The sequence below is a fragment of the Phoenix dactylifera genome, chromosome 2 (assembly GCF_051530095.1).
Source record: "Phoenix dactylifera cultivar Ajwa chromosome 2, Ajwa_hap1_PhDact_Kaust_v1.1, whole genome shotgun sequence".
NCBI lineage: Eukaryota > Viridiplantae > Streptophyta > Magnoliopsida > Arecales > Arecaceae > Phoenix > Phoenix dactylifera.
Genome location: NC_143191.1, coordinates 3,057,060 through 3,079,820, shown reverse-complemented (window position 1 = coordinate 3,079,820; position 22,761 = coordinate 3,057,060). Strand labels below are relative to the sequence as shown.

The 22,761-nt window shown below is 35.7% G+C and overlaps 1 protein-coding gene across 4 annotated transcripts; it reads left to right on the top strand.

Annotated features, from left to right (window-relative positions):
- The first annotated feature begins 3,228 nt into the window (after nt 1–3,228).
- Nucleotides 3,229–20,047, top strand: TBL7 (TRICHOME BIREFRINGENCE-LIKE 7). 4 transcript variants are annotated; one of them, XR_001879816.5, is made up of 5 exons: nt 3,318–4,626; nt 7,757–7,915; nt 10,493–10,721; nt 18,745–19,022; nt 19,680–20,047. XR_001879816.5 is itself a non-coding variant. In XM_008800766.6 (4 exons), the coding sequence occupies exons 1-4, from the start codon at nt 3,794–3,796 to the stop codon at nt 19,700–19,702; spliced, it is 1,293 nt and encodes a 430-aa protein (XP_008798988.1). In that variant the 5' UTR covers nt 3,229–3,793; the 3' UTR covers nt 19,703–20,047. The 4 variants fall into 4 exon arrangements, 2 of the variants coding, with proteins under 2 accessions (XP_008798988.1, XP_088571113.1); XR_015974939.2 differs by having other exon boundaries at nt 10,493–10,743; XM_008800766.6 differs by lacking the exon at nt 10,493–10,721 and having other exon boundaries at nt 3,229–4,626.
- Nucleotides 20,048–22,761: the final 2,714 nt, after the last annotated feature.

Here is a 22,761-nt window from a genome sequence, read left to right as displayed (position 1 = left end):
GTAAATTATGATAATCACGAGAGCATAAATGAAATTTCGCAGTGGTGAAGAGTCATCTTGATGAGGGGTGACTTTTCACGGGTGTAACCACTCATGGCGGTTGGTTTCTGGAGAAAGTTTATAAAAGCCTATGGGGACCTCTTCTTTAAACACTCGCATACGGAACTCTCTATCTAGATAGATCTTCTACTAATTTCTAATTATTAGAGATAACTACTGTTGCAGATAAGACTTTACATATCTTAAAGCTCATCATAGATTCCATGACTCAATATATGATCTCGAATATATTTTTATTAAAATTTAAATTCCTATCATAAGTTTGTTTCATTGATTAGATATGATGGATTGACTATGATTAATTAAGATTTGTCAATCACCACTAAGTTCAATTAAGCCATATATGAGCAAGATGGCTTTGCTTGATTTTAGATTAAATCTATTTGAAGCTTATATATTTGGCATATCTATACGTCATTTAGTTTGATTCCCAATCTACAGCTGCTGCGCCATAGTTGATCCTAGTTGCTTTATCTTTGGCCCCCTCCTCCGACAAACTATATTTCTTATTATTTTTTCAAACATATCGAGCTGGAGGTTTTTGACGACAAATCTTAACCGAAGAGATGCATGAAATACAAATTTTTCTTATCTTTTTCGCATTCGGAAGCATTAGCTGCTAAGCCCAGAAAGGCTTCTCCGGTTACGTGGGGCAGATCGAGTCATCCTTAAATTGTGAAAGTCTTTGAATCGAATGTAAGGCTTGAAAAATGATCGAGCAAAAATATTAAACCAAACAAGAGTTGTTAATGGATAATTTGCTTTGATTTATGGTCTACCTCCATGCAACACGCCACTTTTGTCCTTTTTTGCTTTTCAATTATTTGTTTGCCCTTTCACAAATTATTGCAAGGATGATCACTACTCTTATTTTTAACCAATGAAAACAGAATGAAGGTTTTCTCCACTTAGCTTAAACACATCAAAGTAGGCTCCTAGAATCTAATAGGAAGATGCATGTAAAGTCTCTTGTGTTGGTTTGCACAGCCTACAATGTCGTGCGAACTGCAAACAACCTTATATATCAAGGGCAGCTCCATGACATGTACATAGGTTTCACCTTCATTCATGACATGCATGCATTGGTCAAGAACTACTCTTCTAAATTTAGATCAAGCATTTGGATTTCTTTTCTGTTTGGTAGACATAGGACAGCAAATTTATAATAGACTTTGTTGCCACTGAAAGACATACTACAACCCCTAGAGGAAGACATCACACCATACCCTTCCCTCACCAAATCAAATATAAGAGTCTGACTTCAACTAGAAAAAAAAAACACCAAAAGGAAGAACTAACTCTTCCAAACCCTACCTGATCTAAAGTCACTTTTCAGATATGGATCTATTTTCTTGCTGTTCAGGGCTCGGAAGTCTTAATAACAAAAGGTGGACATCATGTGGTAAGTGGAGATGTAGAGTATAGATAAAGACAACATCAACTCCTGTAGCTTATAAATAAAAGGAACAGAGAGCAACAGAGGGCTGGCGATGGCACCTTAGTACTGATTTCAGTGCTCCAAAAATGCCACTACCTACCGACTTCAAGCCTGCCATCTTAAATTAATGATGTCTTGTTCAACAACTGCATCATTACCCATCATGCAAAACCGTCCATTTGTTATAAACAATGCATTAGTTTCCTATCACTGGATCATAAGTATCAATACTGGGTCCTTAGTAAAGTACACTCAAGTTCCAGGTGCTCTTTTTTTTTTTTCATGGCACAGTAGAATACTATAAGCATATCCAAACTCAAAAACAAAACCTGGAATCTTTTGTTTTTAAGGCCTGGTCTGTTGACTTGAGATGAAGGGTGAACTAGTCTGCTTGCCTGTCCAGCTATTTGTGATCCAGATAAGCAAGAACTTGGCTGTCCATTGACAATAGGGAATTTTGAAGGAAAAACATGTATTACTATTTTTTATGCACAAATGAAAGAGGTTATGCTCATTTATTTTTGGAAGAATGGTTCTTGGTAAACTTCATTTGCCTCTATTCACAAATGAACATAGACATAAACTGGTTACAAGTAGTCAAGAGGGAAAGGTTGTAGTGATCTAAGGAGAGTTCAACATGAACCATTAATTTCTGCATAAAAGATAATTTTGTCGTATATAAAAATAAAGTGGTTCTTTCTTACAAATTTCTCAACATAGTAAGATTGAGCTAAATCATTTTCATTTTTTGCATATTTAAGTAATGATATGGCAAATGCAATTTAAATGAATTCCTATGATACCTTAATAGCATCTAAATTATCCATGACAAGCCATGTGCATGAATATGTAACGAAAAATCTATTTATTAAAACCAACAATTAGCAGCTTCTTTTCGCATGCTTTCGGCTTGTTTTACTTTTGTTCAAGTAAGTCAACCATTTTCGTACTTCTCTTGTTTTTTTTTTAAAAAAAAGGAGGGGAGAGGGATGAACTCACCCGCGTAGTAGCCTCCACTGGGCCCTTCTTCCATCAGAGAATATTCGATGCGGGTCGCAAGTTTCCGCGTGCCCTCTCCGACCCGTGGGTTGCCCCACATGTGAGTACGTCACCCCAGCGCCATATCGATACCGACGGACCAGATGGCAACTTCACTGGACAAATCAGGCAAGGGGCATCTGGTCCCCACATTTAATCGGCGCGTTTCGAACCTAGGTCACTTCAGTGGAATCTTAGCTCTGTTCCAACCGTGTTACGACCTTGGTGGCTTCGCACTTCTGTTTAGGATACATAATGTGCGCATTCTTCTCTCAAGAAAGGATCTTGACATTTTCATTATATTTCTCACATAAAAAACAATGAATTATAACCTCAATAATATTCAACTGCAACTACTTTAAAAAAATATTTAAATTAAAAAAATAAAAGTTATTAAAAAATATATTTTTTCATGTATACAATGAAGAGCCAAGAGTCATATACCTAGAAAGATGCACCATCAACAAACACTTTGTATCATTAGTTCGTGTCCTGCTCCCACAAAACTGAATCATAAGATTCATAAGCTGTTAAATAATTTTCATCAATTTCTTGTGGAAGAAAGAATAAAAAAATTCAGAAAAAACCCTAAAATATCAAATCCTTTGGAGCCTTGTAGAATAGCCCTACAGGCAACTCCTGGTGCAATCTCCCTCACTAATGATGATTTCCTCATCAGCAATCTGGCAGTCACCCGAAAGCCCCACAAACAAACACTTGCTAGATGACGATAATACCCCTGGCCGGGGGCTATTCAACCTCCAACCCCCCAAACCCAACCACCCTCCTCTTCTCCAGAGCGAGTCCTCTTCGTTCCTCCGCCGCTCCATCCAAACGAAGCCGCGAAAGAGAGAGAGAGAGAGAGAGAGTGAGATTTCTAGCTAGGGTTAGGGTTTCTCGACACCAGAAAGTGATCAGAGAGAAAGAGAGAGGGGGAGGGAGGGAGGAAGGTGAATCCGGTTAGATTTCTATCTCTTGCTACTCTCGATCCTTTTTCGGGTAGAAAATTGTCTTAAATTTGTAGAAATTGGTCTGTTTCTATTCAAGTTGGTCTTCTCGTCTGCGAAACATCGAGTTGGAGGATTCACGGTCGGAAAGTTCAGATTTTTGTTTGTCGTTGAGATCAGATTTCGATCAAAAGTTGGATTTCGGTTGCTGTTTTGTGGATCTTGGATGGAAATGAGAGATATTTCAGTTCTTGAACGTGGTCTTGATGACAGGTTGAAAGAAATATGATATTTGAGGTGGAGGACTGGAATGGTTCTTTGGACGGGGAGGTTCTTTGATTTCTTGGAGATGGCGACTCATAGTCTTACTCGGAGCGCGTCGGCTCGTATCACGCCTAGGAGTCTGAGCAGCCCTAGGGTTTCATTTCATCGGAAATGGTGGGCTCCCGGCCTGTCCTTGAATGCCCTTGCTGTGACCTTCCTTCTGGCGTCCCTTGTGCTAGTTCTGGGATGTGTTATTTATCTTTATGTCTTTCGGTTCTTAGGCCGTGGATTTTTAGTCTCAGGATTTGTTGGCCCGACAGAAGGCTGCGATGTCTTCGATGGTAGCTGGGTCCAGGATGATACATACCCACTCTACAATAGCTCGGAGTGTCCGTTTGCTGAGAGGGGGTTCAATTGCTTGGCAAATGGGAGAAAAGATACGGATTATCTGAAGTGGAGGTGGAAGCCTAGGCATTGTGAGATGCCTAAGATTAATGTGCGCGAGGTTTTGGAAAGTCTAAGAGGGAAACGGGTTGTCTTTGTGGGTGACTCAATGAGTCGCACGCAGTGGGAGTCTCTCATATGTATGCTCATGACCGGGGTGGAGGATCCCAAGACTGTTTATGAAGTCAATGGAAACCAGATCTCGAAGACGATTCGTTTCTTGGGTGTTCGGTTCGAAACTTTCAATCTAAGTGTGGAGTTCTTCCGATCGGTGTTCCTCGTGCAGCAGGGATCACCACCTAAGCATGGGCCGAAAAGGGTTCGTATGACACTGAAGCTTGACAAGATGGATGACGTAAATTGGAAATGGGTTGATTCAGATGTTCTGATTTTCAATTCTGGTCATTGGTGGACGCCAAGTAAACTCTTTGACATGTAAGTTATGTCGTTCCAACTCTTGTAGATACCTTGGATGCGATTGTTTTTGAAGGACCTCGGACATAATTTGCTGACCTTGAAAGTTAAGCATAAGAATGTCTCATTAATATGACCTTCAGACCAATCCTATAACCTTGCTATTACCAATTTCCAGAATACTTTTTGATGCTCTTATACACATATCCAGCTTTTTTGTTGTTTCCCCTCATAACTGGGTGGGTAATGCTTGAAATAACTGATCTTTCATCACAACTTCCTAGCTTTCCTCCTTCTCTTGATACAATAAATCTTACTTCCAGTAGACATGGAACATTTGCACATGCCTTTGATAATTAAGAAAATTTCTGCATGCATTATTGTTGGTATGCAATCAGTGGTTGTTCTATGCAATATTTTATAAAAAAAATGACATGGAGAAAATTTGTCATCTTTAATTTTGTCTCTACAGGCAAATTTGAGTTTGATGAAATGAAATGGTAAATTGTAAAATAGGGTTCTTAATTGATTGAATTCGATTTTTCTAGGAGAGTACTTTTCCCATATGGGGTTGTTAATGTTATTTAAAGCCTTAATCAAGTGTTTCTCTTCACATGCCATAATCAATCTCATTGGTGGTTGATACTAGATGTTGGATTGCATTTATGGTATTAAGATAAGGTGGATCATGTTGGGATAAGAAGCTCTGTAGGAGAACATCTCTTGATGGAGCATATTGTTGAATTTAAATCCCAATAGAATCCATAACTAATTCATTGATGCCAATTAAGGGTCTGATGACTCAGCTAGAAACATTATACTGGTACTAATTGTAAAAGTTGCAAAAATCTTTCTTATTACCAATTTATGCTTCAGGCCAAATACATTTGAATAAAAGAAGAGCTAATGTTTTGAAGTTTATCCAATGTAACAGCTTCTATGTAGTACATTACTGAGGATTCAACTTCCAATTCTGATGATCAAAGATGATGCTTTGATAAATCATGATTACAACTATTCTAGACTCGAATTGAAGATAATATTGATATGCATGTCTGACATCTAGATCAAGACAACAATAATTTAAAATTTTGGGTGGATGGGGATTAGGAGTATTGGTAAGCCTAATTTGATTAAGTCCCTTTTGAAGGATATATGCTCATACTTTGACAGAGGTATAGTTATTTTTTGATTTAAATTTGGAAAACCCATCTTTGATGAGCATTTATTTGTTGAAAGAAAATTTTAGGAATTCTAACACAAAATTTTACAAATGCTAGGAGGATGATGGCGGTTGAAGAAAAAAAGAATTGTTTTTTTTTTCCCCTCATAGGATAGCATGAAACATGTATTTATGACAACCTAAGATAATATTATTATGAAATAAACATGGAGGACCTACACAAGGGGATTCATATGGAGCATCTTTCAGTAGTGAATAAAGTTATACTTGGTCAAAGTAGGGAAGTAATTAATGAAATAAAATTAAATGCAGAGCGCTAAAGTTTACAAGTATTGCTGGAATGTATGTGGTCAGAGGTTTAGAAATTGTAATGTTGGAACCAATGTAACAGAGAATTTTTGTTCTGTTGCATTCTCAAGTTTTGGATAAGCTTGAAGAAAACAATTTAGACAAAACCTATGGTAGGAACTCAAAGAACAGTTGCTTAACCATTGGAGGCTAATGCAGTCAACTTGATGTAAGCTGTTTTAATTCCTTCTTTGTCTATTTTAACAGATACATTGCTTGCTCTCATCAACAATAGCTTAGAATTTTGTTGATACATATTAGCTGTTACATGTTAAGTGGTTTTTTCTAAGTAGTTAAAATGCTGTCTAATTAAATTTATTGAGTTTTTCGTATTCCTAGAATTGCAATTTTAATACCAAACATCCATATTGTCTTCCTAGTTTTCTTAAGACATATTAATAATTCTCACTGCGATAGAATTCTCATGCTATCAGTTAAGAATGATGCATATAAACAAGTCAATATTGATGCAACAGAAAAGGAAGAAGGGGTGATTTGAGCGATGGGATCATACTTCAAAGATTAACACACAAATAGAAGCAAACTAGATTGAAGAACCCTTTGTTTGGTGAAGAAAATTCTCTCGAAGAAGTTTTATTAATACGTCAAAAGGCTGCCTCATACAATGTATTAGATGCATATATAGGGCATGATCCTCTAACCCTAACTCGGGTATTAAATCTGATACAGAATCATACTTTAAATAGGATTTAACAATAAGAAAACATGCTAGAATTATTTTACTACAATATAGAAACTTGGCCAAAATTTGATATTTATCTAATAAAATTTGATATTTGTCTAATACAATATAGGAATCTACCAGATGCTCGATCGAGATGGCCACCAGGATGGAGTGGGACAATGGGACATCATTCCATAGAGAAACCGGGACCTTCCTATCCTATAGGATTTAAAATGTTGAGTGAAAGAGTCAAATTATCCACATATTCCTAAAAGAAAGGAAAAAAAGATAACTATCCAAGTATATGAAGCGTATCTGATAAGGATATGTATTTGTCCCGCGTTCTTGGAGCTGGATGTGAGTGTCCATGAATCCATGTAACATAGGTAATATAAAAACATCTAATTAAATGACTTGAACCTAATTTGGATGTTTGGCTCAATTTCCATTGCACACTTTCAAGTCATGGTTAATACAATAGCTGCAAGGACTGCATTTTTTGGTACTCGAGTTCTAAGGGCTTTCTTTGTGGTTTAGCAGGCTCCATAACATATTCCAGGGTCTTAGATAAGAGAGCTTGTTTTATCTGAAAATTCTAAAAAGACTTCTAACATGCATAACAAGAAAAGAGAACAAACCATAATTTATAATATGTTCGAGAAAAGAAAGCTTTAAAATCCTAATATACCTATTTTCCACTATGGTCACATTAATTTGTTCTTGTTATGACCTCACCTATTAAGAATAATCTGAAGCTTGGGTAGCTTTCACTTTAATCCAGAGTATTCTGAAATATGAAGAACTGCAGGCATTCACGTGTTCCCATTAATAATGTTATATAAAAGAACATTGTGGATTAAATATCTTGTGGTTTATAAATTAAATCTGTTGTTTTCTAATGTTTACAATATGTCTAAAATTGTGCTTATTCACAGGGGTTGCTATTTCCAAGCTGGAGGACTACTGAAGCTTGGAATGTCCATAAATTCTGCTTTTAAAATGGCCTTGGAGACCTGGGCATTATGGGTTGAAACAATGGTCAACACAAACAGAACTCATGTATTCTTCCGTACTTATGAGCCTTCTCATTGGAGGTACACGTTTCTGCAATCACAATAGATAGGCTCAGCTGAGCTTTTCAGCTAGCAAAATGCCCCTTGAGTATATAGTTGATTTGATTTCTATCAATTACTGGATTATGAAAATTGCAGTTTGGAACGGGAACTGAAATGAGTAGAATACTCACTCTAAATGTGTTTTTCAATTTGGTTTCGTGCATTAGTGGACTCCTCCTAGATCCCTTGAATCACTTTTTTTGTTAAATTGCTGGTTTACTTATTTAATTATTTTTCTTAAATTTATGCATGTGATGAATATGTAAGAGCACCATTCCTAGTCATATTCTATCAATTACTGGATTATGAAAATTGCAGTTTGGAACGGGAACTGAAATGAGTAGAATACTCACTTTAAATGTGTTTGTCAATTTGGTTTCGTGCATTAGTGGACTCCTCCTAGATCCCTTGAATCACTTTTTTTGTTAAATTGCTGGTTTACTTATTTAATTATTTTTCTTAAATTTATGCATGTGATGAAAATGTAAGAGCACCGTTCCTAATTATATTCTAGTGGACTTCTCCTAGGTTCTTTGAATCATCTTATGATAAATTGCTAGCTTACTTCTTTGAATATTTTTTAATTATTTTTATGCATCTGATATAAATGTGAAAGTACTATGCTAATCGTGTCTTGGGAACTCAAATTTTAGCAGCTTATATAGATTAAAGATTTGATCAAATTTTTATTAACTAAAGTAAGTACTAGTGGTATAATAATACCTGTTCATTTATGTGTAGAGTTGGTCTCCTAGTCATCACTAGACACTAGTAATTATTCAAATCCACATGCCTTCATATTTTCACCCTCAAAGTGGTAAGGCTATTTAGTATCTTGCCTTTGGTGTATAAAATTCAAGTTAACCATCTAAAAACTGTTATTGTCCAACTCTCCAAGTTATTTTATATGAGATAAAGTGAGTGATCATAGATTATGCATAACAAGGATGCTTATTAATAATGTGGACAATATAAACGTCATTATGATTTTGCATACTCTAGAATGTACAACCTCCTATGATTATCCATTAAAGGAAGAACAGTAGTGGTTATCCCTGTACTATCTCATGCAAGGTGAATGACTGAACGCAGGAATGAGAGGCATGACCCAATTACTAAATCTTTTAGCCTTTATTATATCTTGGTGCCCTTGTGATCCCATGCTTCAAGTGCCATTGGCATGACGTGCTGGGTGTTGTGCTTGCTGATATCCTGCACACACAGATAGACAGAGCTAGACTTGGACGATAGGGATCCTATATCGAGTCATTGGATATGATTTACTACCTCAATATTGCTTACATACCAAAAATTATACGATTTGGAGACTCCCAACTCATGCATCAAGTGGTCAAAAAATTGGACAGTCTAAATAAAATTAAATTATATATGTTTTTTGATCACTTGATGCACAGGCCAAAGGTCTCCAAATCACATAATTTTTAATGTGCAAGCAGTTTAGAGATCGTAGATCATAACCCCGACAGTCCAATGTAGACCACAATGGATCTGAGTGAAGATCCACTCGAGTGTAGCCAATTCCGGCTCTCTCTCTCTCTCTCTCTCTCTCTCTCTCTCTATATATATATATATATATATATATATATATATATATAATTTTTGATGCTTGATACTTTAAATTACTTTCTAGTCCGGTTATGAGTTGTGTCATAAATCAAACATTTATTCAAAACCCTATATGGTGTCACATGATGAAAGAAGTGGGTGTATATGCAATTGGAACGCTGTGAAAATGCGTCATTTAAGCTAATATGGCATTTAAAAATGCATCAGCATAATTTTTATCATAATTCCTGATAAAAAGACAGCAATCATATATAAATTTTTTAAATAATTTTTTTTTAGAGGCACTGTGTGCTGATTTGCATGATATTGTACGAAAGAATAGAAGACTAAGATCTGAGATTTTTCTTACTGGACATTTGAATCTTGGCAATGTTTGGATATTACAAAGCTTTTAAGATTTGAGAAATTCTCTAGCATTTGAAAGTTACTATTTTGACCCAGCTCCAGCAAATCGGAATTAGTTCTTGAGTTGAAAAGTTGACATTCTCATTTTGATGAAATCTTATTTTAGATGTAATGCTTTATGTATTCCATCAAAAAAAAGATGTAATTCCTTGCGTAACATTTATTTATATGATGCTCATGTAAATAAAGATTTATTTTCAGTTGTCTGCTTGTTGAGGCAAAAGCTACTTACAGTCAACACACAACCTTCCACTCCCTCTTCAAGGCAATGAATTAGTTAAAAAAGCAGCAGTATGAACTTTGCTTTTGTTTAGAACCATTTGGTTTTGAGCCATCCTGAACTTTATTGAATCAGCACAGTTTGATATGGGGCAGTATGGTTTCAAACCTTGTCATACGCATGGTACAGTAGGACACATGCTTGCCCCATACTTGTGCTGGTTCAGCATAGGGAATGCTGGTTGGAATGGATTGACATTGAAACCTTGTTTAGAATTGCATGTGAGCTCAAACTAGTGTATCTTGATTATTTGATATAGCATGCATTGAGATCACCTCCTACAGATCTGAGGAGGATGCATTTGGCACTACCTTCAGCCCAAAGAAGCATCTGGACCAACCATCTGAGTGATGAGAACCTTAAAACATGCAACTGGGAGGTTAAAAGAGCTTATTAGGGATGGATCCTACTGCAAGGAGATTCTGAGGAGCATATGACAGCTGTCCCATACTTTCAACAGTTGCAATTAGGAGATTTGATGAGTCTGTCTGGTTCTCCAGGACAGCAGATTAGGTATTGGGAACGCTATAATATGGTTAGTAGTTTTCTTGTTATTTATTAGCCTGCACCTTTTTATCATAGTCTTGTAGGAAAAAGTGTGAATAGCAGAAATCACAGATGCACCAGTGAATGATCAGGGCGCTTGCAACTTTTTTCTCTCCTATTTTATAGGATCTTGATTGGGTAGAGATGAGTGGCATGGTGTCTCATTGGTTAAGTATTTTATCCTTTTAGGAGTCTAAAAGGATTATCAGAAGTTTGGTATTAGGAATAATGCAGCTAGAGGTAAAGATTCAAAATTTGAAAAAATGGGGAAAATTCACCAAAAATTTTGAAATAATTAAAAGCTAGAAAATCATTAAAAACAAAGAATATAAAATTATTGATTATACATTTATCAGTATGATGAAACGAGCAAGGGAGTGGCAAGAACAACTAGTATCAAAAATAAAAGAAAAAAACCACCATCAGCAATAACATATATCATTAAAAATTATTCTATTTTTAATTTATGAAGATTTCTTGAATTAATCATGAATAACATAAAATTCATGAATAACTCATGTATAATCTAACAAATCTTTCCTAGTTCTTTTTGGGAAACAGTTAGGAATATCACTTGGATGAGAAGAATTCAAGAATAAAAATTGATACTTTTTCTACGAATTGGACAATTTGATTTCTATGCCTAGAGGACTTCAAAAGGTTGTGAAGGAGATCAGCAGGGTCACCAAGAAAAATGTTGAATTCCTTGTTTGACCCTTCCTTTCTTAACCTGATCTCTTTCTTATCCTATTCTTCTTTATTTTATCTACCTCTCTTCTTTTTCAAGTTCCTTCTACTTGCTGAAGCATATTATGTTGCTGTTTTATTTTTCCTTTCTAACTCTTAACTGTAGATCACAAATAATTGATTCATGGTGTATCTTTTGGTTAAAGGAATCAATGTTTACTTGTCATTCATTGTTTTCGATAATTGTTTGCTGATTTGTTGCAGAAAATCCTGGATCTGAAGATAATCTAGAAAATCTAGTTCAAGAATATGATCTTCACTCCCATTTTGGTTTCAATCCTTAAGAAATCTAATGATCTTTTCTTGTTTCCTTTAGATCAACTCACTTGCTTTCCTCTTAAGATTTCTAGCATATATTGCTGTTTTTGGTGAACTCAACTTTTAAAACTTTGAGATTCTTTCTCAGGTCAACTCCCAAGTTCCATCCTAAACTCTAGGACAGACCTATTGAACTTTTTTGTTTGTAACACAAATTATCAGACTCCATCGTTTTTCTGAAAAATGGGGCAACAAGCATTTCGGTAGAGTGTAACAATAGGTAAATCCCTCACTTAGGTCCATTGTTGCATGTACAAACCTTATCCTACTGTTCTTACATTAGTATCACTTCATCTTCTTTATCTAATTTTTCAAGAGTATGCTTGATGTAGGACAGTTGAGGAAGATAATCTATAAGGGTTTATGAATTATGATAGGGCTAAAACCTATAGGTTGCTGGAATTTTGGTTCAGACCTGGGTATTGACAAAAACTGAACTATGAAAGTTGGAATTTTAGTGAAAAGTTGATAGTGGACGTGGTGATTAATCTGAGAATATCAATCTTGGGTGAAGTTAAGGAATAAGAAGGTCTGCAAGTTCATATGAATAGATTTAAAGCCTTACTGTCCATTCAGACATCAACCAACAATGTACTGGAACAATGTCTGCAACAAACAGGATTTGTGGGAAAAAAAGTTTTGCCAAGGTTTGATAGGTTCAGATCTAGTAGCTGTTGACTAGATTTGATCAGATCTGATTGGGTGCTGTTGGCTGTAGGGGAAAGTACACCCAGAAAAAGGTGGGAAAATGCAGAGTGAAAAATAAAAGAGACAACAATGGGGTGGAAGAAGATAGGAAGAAAGATATTGACTCACTCCAATGATAGGAATCACACTGATGTTTTTTGAACGCCTCACAACTTCGTTGAAGAATCACACAAAACAGAAACTCTTTCCTTCATTAATCAGTAGTCCAACTCTGTTACGTAAAAGAATAAGAACCCTATTTATACCAAAGGAAACCTAACAGGACTTTTTAACTCCCTAAAATACACCTCATAATATATGGTTACTGTTAACAGTTACTGCAGCATGAACAACGTTGCAAACAGTTCTGTTCCAGTAAATATGTCTCATCAAACTAACAATTAAAATATGTGATCTTTTAAGTTTAGCGTTTGATTCCCAATAATCCACCAAAATCTAATGACAATGAGAAATCAAAGAAAATATGGAGAAATGATGACTAAAATTACATATAAGAATCATCCGTAGGTTGTAGCCCTTCAATGCATCCGGACATTATTTTGGATCTCCACCAATGCTATTTCAATTTCGTTCATAATCGTCATAAGTTGATGTTTGTTTAGATGCAAGTAAAATTGCATTAGAATTTCATAGTCAAATATGAAACTAATTTGGCCCCCATAAGGCATTGCTTTTGAAGGGTCAAAAGCACTTCTTGGAGGGGCAAGAAGCTCATTTGGGTGATTTTGAGATGTTTGGTAAAAATCTTGTAACAACTTTTTGGCTCCTCCAAAAGCTGAAAAAGATTTACTAGGAAAAAGCTTTAATTTGGAGCTTTTGAGCAAAAGCTGTACTTGAGATACATCAGGAAGCTTTTTTCTCTAAGACAAGAGACATGTTAGCCCCATCAACAAATTTTTTATAAAATAGTTTAAAAATAATTTATTAGTTAACAATACTTTGTAATAACAATTTTGATAGTATAATAATATTATTATAAAATTATATTATAATATATGACTAAATATTAATATATTATATTAATTAATCATATTATCATATTATTATATTGTAATAGTATTACAATATTGTATTCTTATAATATACTAAAACAATCACATTATATTATTATATTATAATACTATTATAAAAATATTATTATATTTTTATTATTTATGTTAAATATCAAAATAGATAATATATGGATTAGGAATACTTTATTGTAATATTTTTTGATAGCATAAACAGTTAAGACAGTTGAAAGGTCTATGTAATATCCTTTATTATTATTAAACAGCAAACAACTTTTTATTGAAAGCTTTACGTGTGAAAACTCTACTGCCTAAAACTCTAAAGACAAAAGTTCTACTACCTGCAACAATCCGAAATGAGGCCTTTATATATTTTTTGACAAGCAATGCCATTTGTTGGTGTCTTGGTTCTATACAAGCCAAAGTTCTTTCCAGTCTAGTATTAGAAATCATGGTGGTGCTAAATTTATGTATCGGTTGAGGCATTTTTTCTTCTTTTACATATCGAGCAAGAGCAGCCTGCTGTTCTGAATAATATATAAATTCCTGATTTATTTTCTGGTTAATTACCATTGTTTAATTATCAGCTATCAGTTGTTATTCAACTATCTAGATTTTGGTTTCATGGAAACTTATGCTGGTAGCGATGGTGTGAGAGATTAGACTAAACAGTAGGTCAGGCAGAAAGATCAGACTCGGTTTGTTTTTCTTGACCAATAGGGTCCTTGACACTCTCTTCTCAATTGAGTAATGTTAGTCATAATTATAAAACTGGTTTTGGACTCTACGAGTTGTGCGTGCAATTTAACAAAGTTTTAAAGAAGGTGAAGAATAGAAACTATAATTGAAGAATAATATTAGAGAGGAAGAAGCCAAAAATTGAGTGTCATTCTTGTAAAACACAAGAATTGAGAAAGATTATAAGATTTTTCGATTTGAATTTGAATTTATTAGTAAGAAATCAAAAATTGCTAGTATGAAAAGTATCGGATTGGCCACTTTTTGGGAAGTTGCACAACCTAGGCAACAAGGAAGGTGTGGTTGGTGTAATTTGTTGCATGTATGAAACTGGTAATTAGAACTCATGTTGGTAAGGTATGAATAGAATGCATTGGGTGGCTTATTTTTTGGCACTATCATGTTTAGGTTGCATGTGCTTGGGTTCTCGGTACTTTTCCTGCTTGCGTCATGGAGGTAAAATTATAAAAGAGATAAATGCAAAAATTCTTTTGTCATATATGGATGGATGGGTATGATCTGGTGTTTGTGTTTGTAGCTCAAATAAATAAAATATTGGCAAATATAAGATAATACTTAAAAATAAAGGACAAGCTTAGTAGGACAACGAGAAAAGGAAAAATGTTCAATAGGATAATGATAAAATACAGAAGTATGACTCAATTTGCTATTAAGCACAGTTATAGGGGCAAGGTATCTTGAACACACTCTTGTGAGAATGGTGCACCGTACCATACCAAATCGGGTGGTACGAAGCATACCGTTCCTTACCGGTTTAGTATTGGTACATAGTATGCGGGGCCGGGCGGAGTGGGGGGGTACCGACACTCGATACATTGAACGGGTCTCATACTATACCGGCACACTGATAGAGTGGCACCCGTATGAGGTCCAATACCAAGACAGCGTACTATGCTTGTGAGGCCCGATCTTAGTGTTTGCTGGGAATACCAATATGTTGAGCCTAACTTTAGTGGTCTTGTCATTGGTTTTAGCTAAGTTTGAGCCTGAAGATTATGATTTGAACTGGGCTCAGGCTGTCATGATGGTGGTCCTAGCTTGGAAAGAGAGCCCCTTAATCACAAAAAAGATCTTTACAAAAATACCCTGTATAGGAAAATGATCCCAGAAAGACAATGGATCGCTCAACATGGTCGCCCGAAACCAGAATCTACTGCCATATCCATTGCAGGATTTTAAAAGAATCTTGGTTATCATGGTGGTCACTGGTATGGAAATGGAAGGCCAGAAATATTTCAAATGAATTGAGATATCCTGAAATCTCGGTTCAGGTAAATAACCAACTTTCTGTATATATCATGTTGGTGAGTTCCAAATGCTGTAATAGTTGATGTTTTTTCTTAGATGAAAAGCGTGCTTCAAATGTGATACCTAAGACCCCTTGTTTTGGGCATGCTCCTTAAAATACCTAATGCAGTCCCTTGTAGAGTATATGTAATGACTAATATAGGCAATATCACATGTAAGGAGACTGTGTTAGCCTGTTAGGTTTTGTTATGACTTTACACTCCATTGCTGTTTTGACTGACAGTTAACACCTTGTTGGACTCATTCTTTCTTTATTTTTTTCCACTGAATGCCTAGTTAAAAGCCCAGAAGTAAACTGTGCAGCTCTTCTACTCAACATGTGGTGCTTCCTAGAATCCTGCTTGATTCCCAAACCTGATTAACCTTTCCAACCTATCCTGCACTGCAAATGAATCTCTAGAGGGGTACATCAGGGGGGCACAGGATTTTTGCCTTTATCAAATAGTTATTCTATAAGCCTTGAGTAAAATTCTGATAATACTTTTTATTTTTTGCAGAACTTAGCATAATTGTGGTTTGATGATGAATTATTTCTTAAAACTTGGGAAAGGTCTCTTAGGGACCCACTTGAGATCAAGCCATTAAAGCAGCTTTCCGACATATGCAAAACTAAAAACTAATATTCTTAATTATCAGCAAATGTAATACATACCCTGTTCTGCACATTTTAATTGGATCTTTTATTGGCTCTAGGGAAGTAGTTTTATTGATAATCTTGCCCTATGAAAACATGTTTCCTTGAACAAGTAGGATTTCATGCTTCCTACATCCCATTCCCCCTTCATTCAGCTATTAAAGCTTTTCTAGTCTCTTTTATTATGAAGAAAAAATGTTACTTCTGTTCATTTCTGTGATATTTTAATTTCGATATACCTTAAAACAGGAAACCAGATACACTTTTATCTGTTTGATATTTTCCATCTCTCCCATAATTTTGTTAACTTTTCTCCTGTATGCAATCAATGCTAAATCCTGGCTTTCTAAAACAAAGATCCTATAAGCAAAGGTTCATGATGTATTAGGAAATCCATTAAGAGGTAGAAGGGTAGCAGGGTAAATCTTGAGTAGTTATGCATATAGATTTGTAAGCCACTTTCATTCTTAAGGTTTGGGGTATCAACATGGTAGCTTATGAGATCTTCATTCTTTTCGATATGTCATTTTATAATGTTTTCCTTTTTTCTGTATTGTTACAAAATATTATATTGCATGCAAAAGGATTTAAATCTTGACCATACCAGCTGGCACGTATTGGTGCTAGTAGTACTAGGGTTGGTCTGCACTGGTTTCGATAAACTGGGCGCAAACGGCTTGAACCACTTGTTGCAGATTGAGTAGCCTTTTGAATTCCTTTTTTTGTTGTCTTCTACCATTTGAATGTGCAGACATCTAGGTGGCAAGCAGACTACTAACATACAGACAGAATATTAAATGCAAATAATTTACATTAATATCATTTAAGTAGCTATCTTCATTCTAAACAAAAAAAAGTAAATGTATTAGGAATAAAAAAATATTTTCTCAGCTTTAGTTCAGGTACTAATTTTTTGTGCCAGAGTCAAAATTACAGCTAAGGGTGCCAGTTGGTAGGGTTGGGTCGAACTGGGTTTGGGTTAAAAAAAAAACTCTCAACCCATAGCCGACCCATTTATAATTGTGTTGGACAACAGAAACTCATACTTAATCCATTTATTTTATATAAAACCCATATGCACCCACCAACCCACTAAGTTTTCACTCATTAATCATACATATAACTAGAAAATAAAGGAAAACATATTATTCAAAGATCACAAATAACAAAATTAAATGGAACTTCAAATATATCATCATAATATCACAATAAACTTCAGAATATATAACAGTTATGGATTAGTTAAGACTAAAACTAGCTAAAATGCAATCCCACATCATAAAATCCCATGGCCCACCCTCCATCACTCACTATAATTTTTCAAATGAACCGAACCGTATTAAAAAGATTAAAGACTATCAACTATGTCTGGCCTGATCAGAACAACCTGGTGACCCATCAGGTTGGGTGCTAAACCCAAAGCCACCCATTTATAATTGGGTTGATCTCAGGGTTGACCCAGAACTCACTCGATCACAAAAAAGCCCCACCCAGACCCATTTATGTCAGGTTGGTACATGTAGGTTGGCGGGTTTGGGTCAGATTTTGTCACCCCCTAGTTTCAACCTTACATGGTAAGGTGTTTCTCAAATCTTAAAGGCTCATAAATTTTATTTTGACTAGATTTGCTGAAGCCCAAAAAACCTGTAAGAAAAGTTAACCTAAGAGGAAACTAAACAACACTTCAAAAATATTCATATTCAAGTTGTTATACACATATATACTTCTCTGTACATGGTGGGTTATTACACATCTGTCAGCCCACCAAACACTTGACGTGGCATTGAAGTGAGGGGCTATTATTCTATGTCAAAGACATTGTCATTGTTATTCAATAATATGATAAATATATTCTTTTTTGTTATTTGTCAAGTCAGTGCTCCTGTAGATATTTCATCTTAAATGCACTACAATCTTTGGTATCATTTGTTAAATCAGTAGTTTTTAGTAACCTAATTATATTTCAATTGTTAATGCACACATAATTGTTCAATGATGTTTTAATTGTAGTTAGCATGAAATTAGATATTATATTAGCAATAAAAAACTTGAGCATACATTGAATAGGATGACTAGGACATTAAAATCATAGCACTTATAATATTATGCAAAGATGTAGCATTAAAACAATAAAATATAAGAAAAAAGAGCAAAAAACAAATTTGGAGGCCAAAACAGGCGATACGAAGGGCATACAGCCATGCCAAATTATGCCGGTCACTACCCTTTTATTCTGACGGCACACAACTGCATGTTTTATTTTGGCCAGCCATTTGTACAGCCCCATACCTCAACTATGGAAATCTTGATGCATACATTAGTTAACTACATCTATTATGAAAAGTCATGCACCAGCCATATTTTTTCAGTCCTGCCTGTTAATCAGGCATTTAATAATGAGTGGCAACTTTATAGGGCCAACTCCTCATACAATTGCTTGTGTAAGAATTTTGATCAAATTTTTTTGTATGAAATATAACTGAATCCTTCCTTTCTGGTGTATCAGTGGATCAAACCAAAAGGCCTGTGAAGTAACCCAACAACCTCTGACTGAGGCCAAAGGAAATGACAGGAGTGAGTTTGCCGAGATAATTGCTGAGGTGGTCACGAAGATGAGGGTTCCTGTAACTGTCCTTAATGTGACTTCGATGGGGGCATTTCGGAGTGATGCCCATATTGGCACTTGGAGCCACCCTTCCACCATTCTCGATTGCAGCCATTGGTGTCTTCCTGGGGTCCCTGATGCTTGGAATGAACTTGTGTTCTCTTATCTTCTGACAAATGGTGAGTTTTCACTTGGGGGAACTTGTAAAATTGAAACCTGTACTATCATTTCCTTTGATATACATGGATCGGGAAAATCACAATATAACTGGTGGATATAAATTAGCTTATAACTTTAGCAAAACACATTACAGTTTGTATTCAAGAAGTATAATAAGTTACGCATCTCCTGTGAACTGGGCCCACTAGTCTCATCCTTCCTCTATATGGATGAGGTTCTGGGTTCAAAGCTTGCTACAAGTGCTTACCAATACCGGACTCGGGTAATTCTAATGGATGGGCTTTCCTTCCCTTTCCTAAAGATACAAAATAAAATTGCTCATCTTCTTAGCGCAGCAAATTGATGGTTGGTGGTTGGTTAAATATATGACACCTTTCGCATGTGCAATTAGGAATGTTTTCTAGCAAGCTTTCATGGTATCATCACTATTAACAACATCCAATCAAAAACCACTTGGTGAGCTGGTTAGCACATACTGATAGCATGGGTCTATTGCCTTTGCAGCTGTTAATCAGATCTGATTATTACTTATAAGAAATTGTTGATGATTAATAGCTAGGTAATGCGCTGATAGTATATCAATAGCAATGACTAGAAGATGTGATGATAACTGGTTATAATGCTGTATTTAATGTTTGTTCCTCTTTTGTGCACAGGATGGAGAAAGTTGGGAAGATAATTGGGTCCTGGTGGTCTTTTTTCATTTATAATTTTTTTACTATTTTTTGTATTCCACCTGGCAGCTGCAGAGGATGAACAGGGTTTTGTCTGTAAATGAAGCAGCCTGCTAGTGGGAATCCTTCAGTTGCATTCTTTTTTTTTTCTTCGCGGATTTCTTTTGTTCCCAATGAGTTCTTGTATTAACTCCAAGATGTAACTTTTTGTAGCTTTTACATTTCATTTTCTCCCAAATGTAAAAGGAAATCTTGATATCGATCAACATGTATGTAACAGTGGTAATGATGACGGTTTCATAGATGTCCACTCCAATTTTATTTATGTATACAAATCCTTTTACGAACCATTAGATTATGTTCCTAAAGGAATGCTTCAATTTCTTCTACTTTGCTCCTTTTTCCTTTTAGACTTATTATTATATTTTTTGGTGTGCTAAGTATTATTACAGCTTATCTCAGCTGATGTAAGAAGATAGTTTAGTGTTAATTTGACCAAGGAATATTTTCTGTGTTGTGTGAAAAAGTAAGCCTGCAGCTGCATCTAAAATCATCTTTGAACAATTCATCGCGTACAAGCATTCCAATCCAGGCGAGTTCAGGTTCAGTGTAATTTAGTTATTTTTTTAGTTTTGCTTATCTGGTGCATTCACCTTGCTTAGATTGAGAAGCTTTTTTTCCGATCGCCTGTCAATTTCAATGTTATTATTAGATATTGCAATAAATAATGCTTGTATGGCTTTCCTATCTTATTGTGTTTCATATTTAGGGAACTTTCTTGCGGTAGGTTGGTTGGTTTACAACAGAACTGCCAGGAACATTACTGTAACTAAACTTAAGAGGCGGTTGTAGTTTGCAGCACACAAATCAAATGATCAAAGCTTACTTTGAAGATAATTCTATTCACTAACTAGGAGTTCATGTGAAGAGAAGCCATAGGTGGGCAACTGGTGCTCTTTCTCCTTGTAACTGAGGTTATAGCGGTTCTATCAGAACGAGCGGATGAGTATGGTGATCGAGTCCAACGAGATCGTGCATAGACTGATGGATTCCAGAGTTCTTACATTTGCTATAGCAGCTCAGACTCCACAGATGAGCATTGATAGTTCTGCCAATAAGAAAGACTAAGCATCAGCTATGGACTTGTGGCTTTCAAGATCCGAATATCGATAGCCCTCAATAAGTACCTCTGGAACTTCACTTAAATGTTAATTGGTTGTTATACATATTCCTGGCAGCGTCTCGCAAAAGATGCTTTCAAGAAATTCCAATTACAAAATTATGGTGTCGGAGTGTCGGGTGCGACCACTTTTGGTATGTTCATGTGGCATTCAGAATCATAGAAATTACATTGATACTTCTACAAATTACAGTAACAGAGGAGCTATTTCTGTTAATTACAATCTCCGAGCCTTCGTTTTGTGTTTGACCATGAAATAAAATGTGAATAACCTGTCGTTCTTTCTTTGAAACAAAGGATGTTTCTTTACCATATTACCATAAGACAATAATTTTCTATGAGGAACCACTAGACTCAATTACTTGCTGTGTTGCTTGACAATATCCTATTAAGATCTAAAGTAACTCAAGTTGACACGCGTCCATCCTTGGACTTCAAGTACCATGCAAATGATCAATGAAATAGCTTCAGATTGCCCAGCGAATAGGCTTCCCAGTCAAGTGCAGGATAACGCTCGCCTGCTGCAGTGTCTTTTGTTCATCTACGAGGCAGCGTTCGCTCGCTGAACAATAATTTCCTGGTCAATAGCAGCATATGGGGCAGCCTTGTAGAAAGCCACTTGCGAGAGGCTAGTTCTCCACCTTCAGTGCATGACAAGTGGAAATCATGCAGAGAGCCACTTGTGAAGAATTTGTTCTGGATCCACTCATCATAGTGGAACTTTGATGTACTCACCACCAAGAGGAACATATGTGGAATCCCCACCAGGTTGTCTATAAATATCAGTGAAGACTTCAGATGAAATCCTCTTCTTCGGCAACGACATGGAGAGAAACCAGCATCTATGATCCATGATCCTTTAGTTCTGTATGCAAGTTCTCATTATCAGCATGCTTATAATGATCATTTTTATTAATTATGATGCAACCTATCACCTCCACATTTTATGATATCGACCTTTAAAGTATCATGTGTGGCTCCAGGTGTAGTTAATGGAACCTCTCTTCCTACCACCATCTATGCTTTTCTCCAACCTACACTGCTCCCAGTATACAACGAATTGGCGAGTTCTATAGCCTGTCCTTCTTTAAATGGACTTGTTCCTATCTTATTAATGACAAGGCATTATCTTTTACTGTCCCTGCGACAGGATCCTGCTTTACATATTTTTTTATTTCAATGCTTGCTCCCATGCATGGCCCCATGACAAACTTCAGGGCCGCTGAGGAACGAGGCGGAATAAAGGGAGTAAATCCTTTTGAAAACATGGTGACATTGTCGGTTGCTTCCATTTGAAATTTATAAGATATACCATGCTAAAATATTTGCAAAAGAAGAGAAAAACAAAACAAGTGAGAGAGAGAAAATATTTTATATTTTTGTTCCATCATTCGTTATATCTTAAGAGTATATATACTAGTGTATGGACTATATACAAGAAAAATAATATAGGCTATATAGAATCATGCTAATAAAGAAAAATATTATTGCCTGATACAAGTTGTTACGTGATCCCTAAAATCACTCTAACAAGAATATTCTAACAAAGAAAAATAATATAGGCCGATACATGATCACGCTAACAAAGAAAAATATTATGGGCTGATACAAATTGTTACATAATCCCTAAAATTATACAAACATTTTCTCTCAAACTCAAGATGGTACTATAGGTACCAACTTGAGTTTGGAACTTATATCACGAATGTACCTAAAAACTGACGTAATAAATCAAAAGTTGAAGTAGTAGTTCAGAAGCTGACGTAATAGACTAAGAGCTGACATAATAGCTTAGAGGTTAACGTGGTGGTGGTAGATCAAGAGCTGACGTGGCAGCATGGAGCCTGATGTGGTAGAACATGAGATGTTATAGCAGTTCAGAAG